This window comes from Aulonocara sp. 'chitande type north' Nkhata Bay, linkage group LG3 (genome assembly GCF_057382095.1).
Source record: "Aulonocara sp. 'chitande type north' Nkhata Bay isolate Kocher_YH1m ecotype deep benthic linkage group LG3, A_spYH_male_GT1.1, whole genome shotgun sequence".
Classification (NCBI taxonomy): domain Eukaryota; kingdom Metazoa; phylum Chordata; class Actinopteri; order Cichliformes; family Cichlidae; genus Aulonocara; species Aulonocara sp. 'chitande type north' Nkhata Bay.
This window is the reverse complement of record NC_141346.1, coordinates 70,253,451-70,268,791: the sequence shown is the minus strand read 5'-3', so window position 1 is coordinate 70,268,791 and position 15,341 is coordinate 70,253,451. Positions and strand designations below refer to the sequence as shown.

General features: G+C 42.0%; 1 protein-coding gene across 1 annotated transcript in view; it reads left to right on the top strand.

Annotated features, from left to right (window-relative positions):
• Positions 1 to 14,807, top strand: part of LOC147336892 (protein NLRC3-like) — a 29,314-nt gene extending 14,507 nt beyond the window's left edge. The window contains exon 6 of the mRNA XM_086287701.1: positions 14,549 to 14,807. Within this exon, the coding sequence (XP_086143827.1) occupies positions 14,549 to 14,807 (259 nt within the window). The remainder of the gene's footprint in view (positions 1 to 14,548) is intronic.
• The last annotated feature ends 534 nt before the right edge of the window (positions 14,808 to 15,341 follow it).

The following is a 15,341-nucleotide window of genomic DNA, read 5'->3' as shown; positions in this document are numbered from 1 at the left end:
CGACAAGTGGAAGGATGTCTGATTAGGAACAAGAGCGATTTTTACGAACACGGTGGAAAGACCGGTAAGCTTTTGGCCACCCAACTGCGTGGTATTAGGGCTAAACAAATTATAACTGGCTTGAAGGCAGACGATAGAGTGGTGACTAGGGATCAGAAGGCGATTAATGACATTTTTTCTTCATTTTTTTCTAAGTTATATACGTCAGAATCTACTGTTAATGTAAAAGATTTATATGGTTTCTTTGACTACATTGATATGCCCTCGCTTTCCCCAGAGCTCAGACAGACTGTGGAAGCCCCTATCTCAAAGGCGGAAATTCAGGCGGCAATAGCATCTATGAAATCTGGGAAGTCTCCAGGCCCTGATGGATTTTCTGCAGACTTTTATAAAAAAGTTCTCGGACGATTTGGCCCCTTTCCTTTGCGAAGTTTTTACAGAGTCGCTAAACTCTGGGGCACTTCCTTCATCATGCTACCAGGCCTGTATCACAGTATTACTTGAGAAGGGCAAGGACCCGACTGACTGTGCTTCTTATAGACCCATGACTGTATTTCCTCCTGCGCGTCCAATCTCATTGTTAAGTTTGCCGATGACACTACAGTGCTCGGACTTATATCCAACAACGTTGAGACAAACTATAGGACAGAGGTGCAACAACTAGAGTCATGGTGCCACGACAATAACTTGGTCTTAAACACCAAAAAGACCAAGGAGATCATTGTAGATTTCCGGAAGAAGGGTCATAACAACCATCTGCCTCTCTTCATTGGCAGTGAGGCGGTGGAGAGGGTGAGCAGTTTTAAATTCTTGGGGGTAACTGTGACCGAGGACCTGTCCTGGGGCAACCATATCACCTCAGTTGCACGGAAGGCCCAACAGCGCCTCTACTACCTGAGGAGACTGCGGAGCGCACACATACCCAGATCTCTGATGTTGAACTTCTACAACTGTGCCATCAGCAGCGTTCTGACGTGTGGATTTCTAGTGTGGTTCCCCAGCTGCACCAAGGCCGATCAGCAAGCACTCCAGCGGGTGGTGAAGGAAGCTGGCAGAATTATTGGAACAAGTCTGCCAGAGATCAGTAATATCTTCCCCACTCGCTGTCTGAGGAGGGTGCACAGTATCCTGCGGGACCAACATCACCCTGCGCGCCACCTTTTCCATCTGCTGCCCTCAGGGAGAAGGTACAGGTCTATACAGGCCAGAACATCCAGACTGGCCAACAGCCTGTATCCACAGGCTGTGAGGCTCCTGAACTCTCTGCCCCCCTCTCACGGACAATAACCATATCCAACTTCTTAATAGCAATGAACTGGTCTGCATTGGTGCATCATATCTTTATTCTCTTCCCCCTCCTGCCCCCCCCCCCCCCCCCCCCCCCTCTTTCTTAAATAGATAACTATCATATCTGATATCATATCTCACAGTACAATAATATTGAATGGGTTGCATTGTTGTACTCTGTCATGTTTCTCAGGTCTCTGTCTGAATTTCTACGAACATTACGTGTCATGTTCTCATGTTATTGCTAAGGATTGTCTTATTGCATTGGAGTCACACTGGGTTAAATATGTACACTTGGGTTTTAAGGGGTATTTATTATTTTCTTCTTTTTTTTGGGTTGTATGGAAGCCCCAAACGCAATTTCATTGTTCCGACAATGACAATAAATAAATACTATACTACTATATCTCTGTTAAACATGGATGTTAAAATTCTGTCTAAGCTACTGGCGCACAGGCTGGAAAAGATTCTTCCTGCTATAATATCTCCCTACCAAACTGGCTTTATAAAAAAATCGGCACGCCTTCTTTAACATACGGCGACTTTTTAATATTATCTATACCCCCAGCCATGTTGTGCCTGAATGCCTTATTGCTATGGACGCAGAAAAAGCATTTGATAGGGTGGAGTGGGAATATTTGTTTTTTACTTTAGAAAGGTTTGGAATGGGCCCCTTATTTTGCTCATGGATCAAACTTCTTTACGCAAGCCCCACGGCCTCAGTGGTAACTAACTGCCGCTACTCTGACCATTTTAGGCTCCACCGTTGTGACGGAGTTACACCGTCCCGAGCCGCAGACAGCTGATCTGGGCGCATACACGTACCACCACCATTAGTTTCTACAATTACCGTGGCTGCGCGTCTTTTCGTCGACCGGGCAGATAAACTAAAAGGGGTGAGAGGTATATTTTGAGCAGCGCAGAGGGTGGCCAACATATTTTCCCACTTACCTTCAATAAAGCCGGTCGCGGAGACTCGCTGTGATTGCCGATTATACGGGGGTTATGCAAGCCGATGGCATGGTGTTCCGGGGTTTAAATAGTGGGTTCGCGCGCGCTTGAAGGGTCACGTGAACTGCATCATTTTTTTGTTTTGTTTTGTGTTATTGTGAAACACTGTAGGCTGCCTGGAAGTGGCCATAAATGTCTGTATATAACTATATGTATTGTAGGACTACAGCAGGAAATAAGCTGAGGGGGAAAGACGGTTTGATAAAAGAAATAATAAAGAGATGACTATTACGCCTAGTGGGAGGGGCTATGGGGTATAAGAGAAGGCGGTCAGGGCCCACCTGTTGTCTTTTTTCCAGTGAGCTATTACAGAGAGGGTAACATGCAGACTGTGTTTTGTATATAGATGTTTGTTTGTGCTGACTTAAGTCAGTTCTATTTTCTTTGTAAATAACTTTTTGTGCACCTGGGAGGCCGGCAGAATAAATAAATAAATTATCCACACTGAATGCGTTCCGACTATGCCTGTATTTGTTCGGGAGAAGTTTAGGAGAGGACCCCGCGACAACCGTGGAACGAGACAGGGCTGCCCTTTAAGCCCTTTGCTTTTTGCCCTTGCAACTGAGCCATTAGCAATTGCAGTCCGTGGTAGTGGGGACATAAAGGGCATATGGAGGGGGGGGGGGGATTGAGCATAGTTTCACTGTATGCCGATGACCTTCTTCTATTTCTTTCCAACCCGCTTACCTCCTTACCCGCTGTACTTAATATACTGAATGCTTTTAGTCATCTCTCTGGATACAAAATTAATATGAATAAGAGTGAACTGTTTTTGATTAACGAGAGTGCTCAAAATCTGGATTTGGTAAATGTTCCCTTTAAAATAGTCACGGATCACTTTGATTACCTTGGGATATGTGTCACAAAGCAATTTAATTGTTTGTTTAAGAATGAATCTCCTCTCTCTGCTGGAACAGTGCAAGCACATGCTGTCCAGATGGTCCCCATTATCCTTATCTTTAATAGGTAGGATTAACTCAGTGAAAATGATGCTACTTCCAAAATTCTTATGTTTTTCAATGCCTCCCTATCCTGATTCCAAAATAATTTTTTAAATCTCTAGACTCACTGATCACTTCATTTATTTGGAATGGTAAACCTCCCAAATTGAAGAAATCTATTCTTCAAAGGCCCAAGCCGGCTGGAGGTTTAGGCCTCCCTAATTTCCAGTACTATTATTGGGCCGCCAATATCAGGTGTTTGTTGTATTGGAGACACTATCATCTTGACCCGTCACCACCAGTTTGGGTTGCCATGGAGTCATATTCAAGTGGGAAAATTTCTCTACCTGCGACTTTAGGTTCATCACTCCCTTTGGCATTGCCTCTACCCAGTAACAATAGAGTTGTCCAGCAATCTCTTAGAATCTGGTCTCAGTTTAGGAAGAGTCTGGGTATCCGGGCTTTCTCACTTCAAAGCCCAGTTGCAGCAAACCACCTATTTGTTCCCTCAATGGCAGATAATGCTTTTCATATCTGGCATAAAAAGGGCCTAAAATCCTTTGCAGACTTATATGAAGATGGACAATTTGTAAGTTTCTCTCAAATATCCACCAAATTTGGCATAGCTGCAGCTCAGTTTTTTCGGTTCTTACAGGCCGGACACTACGTGCAGAGTGTGACAGCAGAATCCCCCCAAATGCCTCCACACAATCCAGTAGATGATTTTTTTTAATGGTAAACCCAACCTCAAGGGGCATAATATCAGCCTTGTACAGCTCAATTTCCAATTTACAAGGCTCTTCAGTAGCTGCTGTCAAATCTAAATGGGAACAGGACCTTACCTTTCATATTATGGATGAACTGTGGGACTCTATCCTTGGCCAGGTTCACAATATATCAATGTGTGCTCGACATACACTTATCCAATTTAAGATAGTTCATCGGGGGCGTTGGTCCAGGTATAGACTGGCACACATATACCCAGGGGTGGACCCAGCCTGTATAAGGTGTGGGGGTGCTCCTGGTACATTGTTTCATATGTACTGGTCCTGCCCTTCTTTGTCCACCTTTTGGAAATCTGTTTTCCATACCATGTCTGAAGTCCTGCAGCATCAAATTGAACCAGAGCCACTCTGTGCTATGTTTGGTGCGGTCCAGAATCTGAATCTGTCCAACTCCAGACTCAGAACATTAAACTTTTCATTATTGTTGGCCAGGTGAGCTATACTGCTGAAGTGGAAAGGCTCTTCTCCCCCCTCACACACACAATGGCTAAAAGATATAATGTCTTGTATGGATTTAGAAAAGAATAGATATACAGTTCGTGGGTCTAAAAAATTTTTTTATAAACTGTGGTCCCCCTTTCTGGACTTCTTTGAAAGGGCCACAACTACTGTTACTGAGTAGTCCAAGGGAACCCCCCCCCCCCCCCCCCTCTTGTTCTTTTTTTTCTTTTCTCTTATGTGTCTGTTTGTTGATTTTTGCTTTTGTTTTTTTTTTTCTTCTGTTTGTTTTTTGGTTTAGTCGGGCAGCAGGTTGCCAATTATTTGTTGTTTAAGGGTTAGGGTGGGAGCAAGATTGAAATTTTGGACCATTCTGAAGCATTTTGTGTTATTGTATACATTGTATTGGAACCTTTGTCTAATAAAACGACCTTTGAAAGAAAGAGATGAATATGGTATGAAAGTTGTGCTGACACTGTGGATCAGTAGGCCCACACACCTCTATACAGGAAGTCTGTTTCTACTCTTTGTAGAACTTCTGATCCCTGATCCTCTGAGTCTGACTCAGTAGATAATGCAGAGTTCTGAGCTGATGTGGGTGAGAGGACTCAGGCAGCCGGACAGAGTTGATGTCCAGGTCTTCCCTGCTTGTCCTCATACACATAAACATGAGTATCCTTGCAGGTCAGATCTTATCAGTCACACCTCTTAGTGCAGCTCTCCTCTAGATTGTAGTGCTTGTAAAACTAGGATGATTTTAGGAGCCTGGACCGCAGATCTAAGGGAAGTTATGACTTGGAAAGACTAAACCAACCTATTAGAGGTGTTCGGACTAACATAGATAAATACTCAGATTTACACCTTTAGTGTCTCACAAAGGGTTGAAAAGTGAATGTGCACAGAGAGGTTGGTGGTGAGACGGGCACTTCCAGCACTGTAGATGTGATCCAGCTCAGTGTTCATGGAAATAATCCGGGGAGCAGGATTCGTTGATGAATGTCACATCTTCTTAAAGTTATAATCCACAGGGAAAACTGTGAAACTGTCGATCTGATATCTACTCAACCAATCAGGTGTTTACATGCCCTTCACTGATCTTCAGCCCCACCTTATTACCACCCCCTCTCTCTATTTTACATCTGAATTATCTTCACTTCACATTTCAGTCAGTTCAGATTTCATTAGCACGTTCACTTTAGCATAATCCATTTTAATCCAAACACCTTTCTCTTTAAACTCTGTTTGTCAGTCACAGTATATCCAGTACAATCCTCTTTTTCACTGCGTCACACACATTCAGAGATCAGAGTGTCCTGTGTGTGCTCTCATTCACTCACACTCACTCTCATATGGCTGAAGTCTGTTTGTACACAGGCTAATCTGGGACTCTCCACCATTTGACCCTAGAAATAAAGAAGCTTCTTGGATGAGAGGTGAAACGTCTTCAAGAAACTTAAAGAAGTCCAGATGCCTTTTTTTCTAAGCTCTTTAGATGACTGCGAACCTTCACAAACACTCATCATTGGGACTCTCAGAGCTACCAGCCCTTTGCTACAATTACAAAGCTCTTCATTGAAATCAATGATATCAAAGCTGGAATCAAATGAGTCCAAGTCTTCTGCTGATTCAGCATCACATTCATCTTTGGTCCTTGTTCTGCATCCCCACCATGGACTTCATTCCTTTCCAAGCCAGCCTTGAGTGTCCTTTATTCAACCTATGCTCTGCTTTACTTTTACACCTGATTTTAGCTGCTTTATCTCTCTTTCAACAAGTTTCTGTGCCTCAATCTTTTTCTTCTCTCCCTCATAACAAGACAGCTTCTTCTGACTGAGAACATGTTTGAGTGATTTACTAATCCAGGGCTGATTTTTGGGGAAAATAGTTCTTGTTTTCAAAGTAATCCCCATTTTTCCCAGAAAGAAATGTAAGTAGAAATAAATGATCTAAGTGAGAACATGAGCCTTTAAAAAGGCTCTTCTGAGGCTGCTGCCAGTGTTCAAACCCTCCAACAAAGCTCTGTAAGTAATTATGTGACCATAGCTTTAGTTTTTAAATGTTTATTCTAGTTAACACAGATCAGGTGGAACAACTCAAATAAAATATCAAAAATATTAAGTGGTCATCGGTACTCAGTTTGTTCAATACTGAATACATTGGAGCACAAATTGTCCACGTTTCTGAAATATTTCTGGGTGTAACTGTCACCAAAGTGCAATTTAGACCTGGCCTGTGGTTGTTATCTAAGTGATAATCATCAATTCTACTAAAAGAAATACAAAATAAAGAAATTTGACATATTTTGTTGATATCAAAAGCACACTGAACAATTCAGTGTTGTTTTACTGCTGTTCTCTCTTCACTTCTTCTCCTCTGATTCTCTCCACATGTTGCTCTGCATCAGTGCTCAGTTTCCTGACAAAAACAAGATGAAATATTGCTAAATATAATAGTATCTCATTACACTTCAACAGAAGTGTTTTATTTTTGTAATTGTTTATCTGTTATTTTTCAGACTGAGTCACTGTGACCTGTCAGAGAGAAGCTGTGAAGCTCTGTCCTCAGGTCTCAGCTCTCAGACCTCTAATCTGAGACAGCTGGACCTGAGTAACAGTAACCTGAAGGATTCAGGCGTGAAGCTTCTGTCTGAAGGACTGAAGAGTCCACGCTGTACACTGGAAACTCTCAGGTGAGATCAAGCATTTTTCTTTCATCAACTGACAGAATTAGCAGATTAATAATAAGGCAGTCCTCTAATAAGAGGAGAAGTGGAGGTGTTTTGAAGGGCAACATACTCTTATGTTAACAAGACAGGAAGTAGTTCCTGGGAACTGCTTCCTTTGTTATTGTCTAAGTAGAAACATGATGGTGAAACAGTGATGAGTTTGCAGAGGTGAATCCACACAACACAACAATGCTGTTGCGAGCTGAAAGCAGACTTCTCACAGATTCTGAGGCTGCAGGTTTCATCACTGTCCAACCAAAATTCACTGAACCAGCAGTAAATGAACGTCCAAAACTACGCTTCATGTTTAAAAAACAGATGATCAGGGGGATTTGTGTTTACATCTTTTTTGTGTAATCTGTTCACCTGCTGTTTTAGCTGTTTGGTGGTTGTTGAGATGGTTTTGTGAACTTTTAGCTGAGATCCTGACGTTTTTGTAGATACCACACATGTCTAATTACTTTGTACAGCATGAATGGCCATAACAAGGTTTTTAACAGTAAGAAAAGTTGTAAAACTTAAGAAAATATAGTTAAAAGTCCAAAACCTTCTACATCTGGTGGCTTGTGGTAAGGAGCAGATCAAACGAGTAAAGAATTACGTTATAATTATAAATGGCTTCAACAGCACATTCAGGTCTGTGAGACTCATTCAGACACTGAGCCGTGGCTCTGTGCTACATGCACATATTTCTGCATCTCTGCCATTCAGACACACTTTATATATAGTTTATTTTATGTAGGATTCAATACTGAACTGTACATTTAGTCTTTTTAAATGCAGCCCTTTTTATTCAGTGTTTTCATAAAATCCTTATTTTTATCCATTTACTGCTATTAGGAAGAACACGTGAGGTTTAAGACCTGGACCAGTTTGAAACCTTTTGTCCTCCACAATGGAAAATGGGTGGAAATAAAAATGGGTCTCACTTTAGCCAGCTCCTAATTTTATCAGTTCTGCTCTCAGCGTCTCCTGTATATCTCCTGTATAAATGTTGCACTCAGCTTTGTGGTCTCCAATATCACTGAAATGCAGCCAGATGCTGCTCATTTTGCCTTTTCACTCTTTCCTGACACGCTTGCATTTCAGTACAGCTCCCATTTCTCTCTGTACTGGTCTCTACCACTACCCTTGCTGTCTATGGGACATGTCCTCTTTCACATAATGGTATGATCCCAGTCTGTCTCTTAAAGTGTTTGGCCACATGGTTTGCTCATCAGAATAACATCTCAGCCGTGCTCACATTGATTATCAGCAAGCCTGAAAATTCATCAATATTTGACATATGAAATTATCTCAAGGGCTGGATTTGGCCCACGGGCCATATGTTTGACACCCCTGGTTTACACGGTTTGGTATTCAATGTACAAGTGAGTTAGCTCTCAGCTAACTAGCAGACAAGCTAACTGCTGGGACTGCGTCTTTCTAACAAGAGCGTCAGACACTCAGACTGGTTTCCTTTGTGGATGATGATGTGTTCTCACACTGATCCTTCATGCTGATGCTGCCATCCGCCCACTGCTCCTGGATTCCTCATCATCATCTCCATCAGCCCTCACAATACTCCACCTTCTTCAGCTTCATGTTCAGCAGCCTGGATGGACAGTAATTCTTTCCATGGGTTATGGTGGGACATTGAGAGCTGAAGTCAAACAGCAGTGAGAATGAAAGACTGATTCATTTCTATTTAGTCTTGTGATGTGCAGCTTTGTTCAGAGCATTAAGGCCCAGCAAAGATTACTGAGGTCATAGAGTCCTGATGAAACCTGTGTGCTTATAGAAACTGAGACCAGATGAACCAGAATAGAAGGACATTAAAATGAAGTGTCAGCTACACAAAGGCAAAGCTATTCAGTTGTTGCTGTGAGTTATTTAAATGGAGGATGGAGTCAGACTTTAAGCTGCTGGACTCAGTCACTATATCCTGTTGTCCTCATAGAACCTGGACACACAGACTCACCTGTGACACAGTGACACACAGTGTGGGCTACACACACATTAGAAAGTGGATCAGTCACACTTGTGCAATCATTTGTTGTGCTGGGAAACCATGAACACTTTGAATCACCATTAATGGCTTTGTTACAGCAACATTCAATCATGAGTTCAAAAGTAGTGTATTGTGTACTTATTTTAATAGAGATTGAAAATGTGACGTCACTCAGGGGTAAATCCGCAAAGGATTCTGGGAACTCGTGGCAAGAGGTACTAGCGCACGCAGGCTTTCACAGTTACACAGCAATAAAAAGAAACACAAAAAATGGCAAGAAGCTGTTGTATTATTAACTGCAATAGCCGGTCGCATGACAGCCACGGAAAGCCGACGGGTAAAGAGATTATCGGATTACGTCGTTGAAGAGAAATTGTTCGAGCCATGTTTCCGAAGTAACAAACAGGCTACTGGATTGCAGCCATTCAAAGACAAAATATAACGCCCCAGAACACTCCAGCTCACAGGTTAGTCTGCTCCAAGCATTTCCACAAAGGTCAGTCTGCTGTTGTAGTTAATACGTCATTTTTCTTAACATAATTGGTGATATAGGTTACAAGCAAGTCTGGCACTGAACAGAAATTGTCGCGCTATGCTCCTTTATTTATTGTGCATAAATAGTGAATTGTCCTGACACAATATTGCGTTTCTCTTCTGTTATTACCATGGTACATTGACAAAAACATATACTTTTATTCACAGGATAAAACAGTTGTTTTGTATCACTAATTTCCCAGTGCGATTACAGCATACAATATTATTGTCACTGCTACATTTCTGTGATGCTACCAGAAATTATTTCCACTACTAATTAATTATCATTGAGCTCAAAGGTCCTATTGATAAATGGTTAACGAATGTGTATTTATGACGACGATTTGTGAGACTGGTAAACTTATATGTACGATGGTCTTTACTTTCTACACGGTGCATTTCAAGGTCCTGTACCCATCCGTCGGTAAACTGTACCTGGGCTTGTTGCAGTGAGCTGAAGTTACTAAACTTCATGAGTGTATGCACTCACTCCAAGAACCGTATGATTATAAATCTGAGCGTGGTGAAAGTTGGGCAGCACGCTAACGTATTTTGTCCACTCTGTGTGCTCGTAAGGGTCTGACCCTTTCACTGGTTTGATTTTTTTCCTCGTATCTTTTCTTTGACTTTTCATCAAGTCTGTCTTTGTACGGACCGGCATTGTTCTCCTTCGTTTTGTACATACCTTTTTGGGGGGCAAAGAAAAAGCAAGAATTTATTGGAACCGAAGAATGAACGTTTTGCGGTGCTGCAAATGCTTGCATTTGATGCAGGTACTTGGATTGTTTTGCCACGAGTTCCCGGCATGCAATGCGCAAAAGTCACATGGTCTGTCAATCTCTATAGTACTGCAGTATGAGAAGTGCAACATTCAGTGTGCAGAAACAGATCAGGTGCTTTCTAACAGCAGTGTTCCCTTTAACACAGCAGCAGTTCAAATATTTCTGTCAGTCTGAGCTGAAACATGAATCTAATCAAATATCAAATCAAAGTTCTTTGCCTCTGCCAGGACGTTAACATTTGATCTAGTTTTTTACAAAGTTCCCTCAGCGTCCAGAGCCACCAACATACCTTTGATCAACAGCAAGTGAACATTTATAAATGTGTGTTTCCAGAACAGGAAGCAGCAGAACTATTGTTCTGTTATCAGGCAGCAGCACAAACGCTCATCAGCTCATTTACTGTGCAGGACTTTGAGTGTGTGAAGTGTGTGTTTGTGCTGGATTTCCTTTGGAGAATCTCAGTCAGAAACCAGACAAAGAAAAACTCTTTCAACAGTCCAGGTTGAGTTGACAACATGAACTGCATTTATCTTCCTCTGACTTGACATGTTCTTCCTCCTCTGCACCGAGCCAGCTGCTAAGACTCACAAGCTCATTGACATTTTCTGATGATAAAGAAACTCTCTTCTTCTGCACAATATGAGCAGCAACAGAGAAGAAGCTTTCACAGGTACAGATGTTGCAGCTGTGGCCAAGTACATGTGCTGCATGTTGGAGCAGCACTCTAATGGACAGGCCTCTGTACTGATGGTGGGCTCTGCTCTGTATCCACCACACTGTTCTCAGCTGAGTCTTCCTCCTGTTCACACTCTGATGAAGCACCAACAGGGCCAACTTCTTCTCTGGTGGCTCGGATGTTGTTGCTTCCACTGTTTTCCCTCCAACAACCCTCTGTTCCTTCAGTAAGTTCAGTAAGATCTGGGTAAACACTTGAGCTCCTTGAATCTGGCTCCAGCAGCAGTTTTCACATATACAATGTTGGCATTTTGCTTGCGTGTCTCCAGGTCTGTTCTGAATGTAGACTTGAATTTGACCACGTAGGCGGGGTCATCATCTGAGCTCTCCATCACCTGAGAGAGATGACAAAACACAGAATCACAGAGCATGAAACCAACGTTTCTCCTCCCAGAAGTTCAGTCACAGACCTGCAACAGAAACAAGAGTCAAAGATTCAAATGACGCAGAGCTTTCATTTACTTATATCCACAAACATGTCCTCTACATATTCATGCTGTATTTACACACACATACAGAGGCTGTTTGTCTCTCACACACAGACAGGACACTGAGAAATACATCATGTTAAATATACCTGCAGGCTTCCAGCTGTGCGCTTTGTCCCTGTCAGCTGTGATTGCCATGGCAACCTTGGTGTTGTGCGCGATGCAGGGACGTGTTCAAAGGCAGACGTCTGGCAGCAGCATCATATTTGATGCACTATCTGTACTGAGTGTGCTGACTTTATTTCAAATGTCCCACTGCTGTGCAACATGAATCACATGTTCTGCACGTTTCTGTAACTCCCAGGTAACCATGGTTACCCAGCTACGTCCAGTAGTCTCCAGAGAGACCAACAGCTGGTTCATGTTGTAACACCGTGGCTTTCCTAGTCTCTCCTTTTTCTACAGCTCATGTGTTCTTCTTGTGATGCTGCGTCTTGAGGCTCATACATGCCGTCATTTGTTGATCCTAAGAACGTTCCTCAGACCGACTTCTTCAACAACAGATAACTTTAGTTGTATCAACACTGCCTCCTGGAACAGTGTAAAGTGAACATGTCAAAGATCTGTACCTGTCTCCATGTTTCTGTCCCCGCCCCTTTCTTTCTGTCCTGGGTCATGTGAGCGCTGCAGTAGTATTAGGCCCACCCTCAATGCTCCCATTGGCTGAGACGCATAATGACGCCCATTTCAAGCCAGCAGTGATCAACATCCCTCCTGTGACCCATGGCTTTTATATTCAGAGCCAGTGAGCACTTTCACAATAATCATGATTTTAAAAACTGTGATTAAAATAATTGCTGACGTTAATCAGTTAATGAGTTAACGAGATTATAACAGGTTAAGTTTCCCTAATAATTAGACTTTGATGACAAACTGATGTGATCTCCATGTTTCCTTTGTTGGACTGTGGTAGGGCTGCCACAAACGATTATTTTGATAGTCGACTAGTCACCGATTATTTTTGCGATTAGTCGACTAATCACATCATCATCCATTGGACGTAAAACGTACAGCTTATTGCACCAGCAGCATCTGCTCTTATATAACTATCATTAGCTTACAGCTTTAAGTGTTTAAGGTATGTGCTAACTAAAAATAAAGACAAGATGATAGTTTGTTAAATTTTAATGAAGTTTGCAGATTGTTTCGGTGAAGTTTAATAAACTCCTTGCTATCTAAAATATAACAGGACACCGGAGTAAATTCTCCAGCATCTCACACTTCTGATAATCAGCTGTCTGCTTGACGTTTATTCAGCTGTGTAAAAACTATAACTTTAATCTCAGCCAAACCGATTTACTCAGGAACAAATAAAATACTAAAAAAAAGCCAAACAATAACATTTTTAAGTTATCTAAGTGACTTCTATATCATGTTTAACCTGAGTAGCGAAAGACCGGTGGGTTTGAAAACGATTTGCCGGGAGTCCGGTGTTCTCACGGCTCTAGTTAGCCTAGCCCCCGGCTAGCTATCGAGCTAGTGGGTGACAGACGTCTCCGAAAACGTCGGAGCGCTTTTGAAAATATGCGGTGTCTTGATAAACTGAGCAGATATTTGAGGTTTTCACAGCTACATTCTCGCCTGAAAATATGTTAAAAGTTTATTTTGTGACCCAGAAAGAATAATAAGAGTAATATTAAAACTAACTAGCTGCCGCCATTGTTGGAAACTGAGCTGGGCTGTGCTATGAATTCTGGGACACAGCTTCTTCTTCTTCGGGGTTTAACGGCAGCTGGCATCCTTGTACATGCGGTGCTGCCATCTTCTGTTTCAGTCCGTTATTACACTCTTAAATCCTACTACTTATTCCTGCGTCTTTTGTGATCTTACAAAGCTTCGAACGACGTGTCGACTATTAAATCAGTCGTCGACGATTTTAATAGTCGACGTAATCGTGACTAGTCGACTAATCGTGGCAGCCCTAGACTGTGGGCTAGTGTCAGAACTGAATGTACTGAGTAACATGTAGAGTTTAAACATGTTTCAGTTCCAGTTTTAGAGCTCTAAAGTGCAGCTATCATGTTAGGAATATGTTAGGAATAGACAGGAACACTGAGCACACTGAGGTCAAATCTTTATTTTACCACTCGCTGCATTCTTGATGTTCATGAATTCAGCAGGTTCATGATTGTCTGCAGCATTAATCTCATATTTCCATTAAAAGTGTTGAATTTGACTGTTTGATGTTCTTTATGATCTCTGGCACCAGTTCATCTGTAGGCTGTGCTCAGTCCATCCATTTAGTGAAATGATGTTTAAAGGTCACCTTGTTCTGTGAGCGTGAACAGATCCTTTTTGATAAAGCTTATAGTTTGAGCTGGATCAGGTGACCCTGAACCATCCCTTAGTTATGCTGCTATAGGCTCAGGCTGTTGGTGGACTTCCCATGATGCTCTGCTTTCTTCTCCCCTCTTTTCACTCCTGATGCTTTTATATGTCACTACTGCATGTCCTTAACTTTTGTCTTCTCTCTCCTTAGTTTGTGTTTTGTTCTTGTCTCTCTGAGCTCATCTCTTCTCTTTCCCCTCACCCTGCAACCAGTCATGGTAGATGCTCCTGGAGCCTGTTTTCACTGGGAGGATCTTTGTGTCAAAGGGAGTTCTTGTTCCCACCATCACTGCTCACAGTGGATTGTCTGATGTTTGGGACTTTCTCTCTAATATTGGATGCTGTTACCTTACACTGTTAAACAGCTTCAGATGACTGTTGTTGTCTGTTGGGTATTGTCACTTATAAATAAAGTTACATTGAATGGATGTAAATGGATAGATGTTATTGTGACAAAGAGAAAACGATTGTTGACAGATAGATTGTTGTTTTGTGTGTCTGCAGTCTGTCAGGCTGTCTGATCACAGAGGAAGGCTGTACTTCTCTGGCCTCAGCTCTGAGCTCCAACTCCTCCCCTCTGAGAGAGCTGGACCTGAGCTACAATCATCCAGGCTACTCAGGAATTAAGCTGCTCTCCGTTGGACTGAAGGAACCAGGCTGGAGCCTGGACACTCTCAGGTATGAAGAATGTCTGATAGAGGAGGAAGAGCTGGAAACATTTACTGTGCCTTTCTCTCACTTCCTGTTTGTTTCCTGCAGATGACACATGAACAATCAGACATGCAGGAATATTTTCAGGGACAGACACACTAGTCTAGCTGGATAGTACGTGGATATTTATGTATTTATGTCACTCATGGAAGCCTGTGTAGCATTAACGTCTCACATCATTATAACACAAGAGAAAAGGGTATTAGCGTTAGCTACTAATGCTTATTCACCTCAAATTAGCTTTAGCTGCTAATGGTAGCCTACTTAGCATTAACTCCTCACTAATATAATGCTAATTCACATCAAATTAGCATTAGTTGCTCATATTGTTATAAGGAAAGAGAAAACGGTATTAGCATTAGCTGCTAATAATTATTCACCCTAATTAGAATAAGCCGCTAAAAGCAGCCTACTAAGCATTAACTCCTCACATTGTTGTTACCCAACGGAAAAGAGTATTAGTATTAGCTACTATCATTTTTAATAAGTAAGGGAAAACAGTATTAGCATTAGCACATAATGCTAATTCACGTCAAAGTAGCATTAGTTAATAATGGTAGCCTACTTAGCATTAACTGCTCACTAA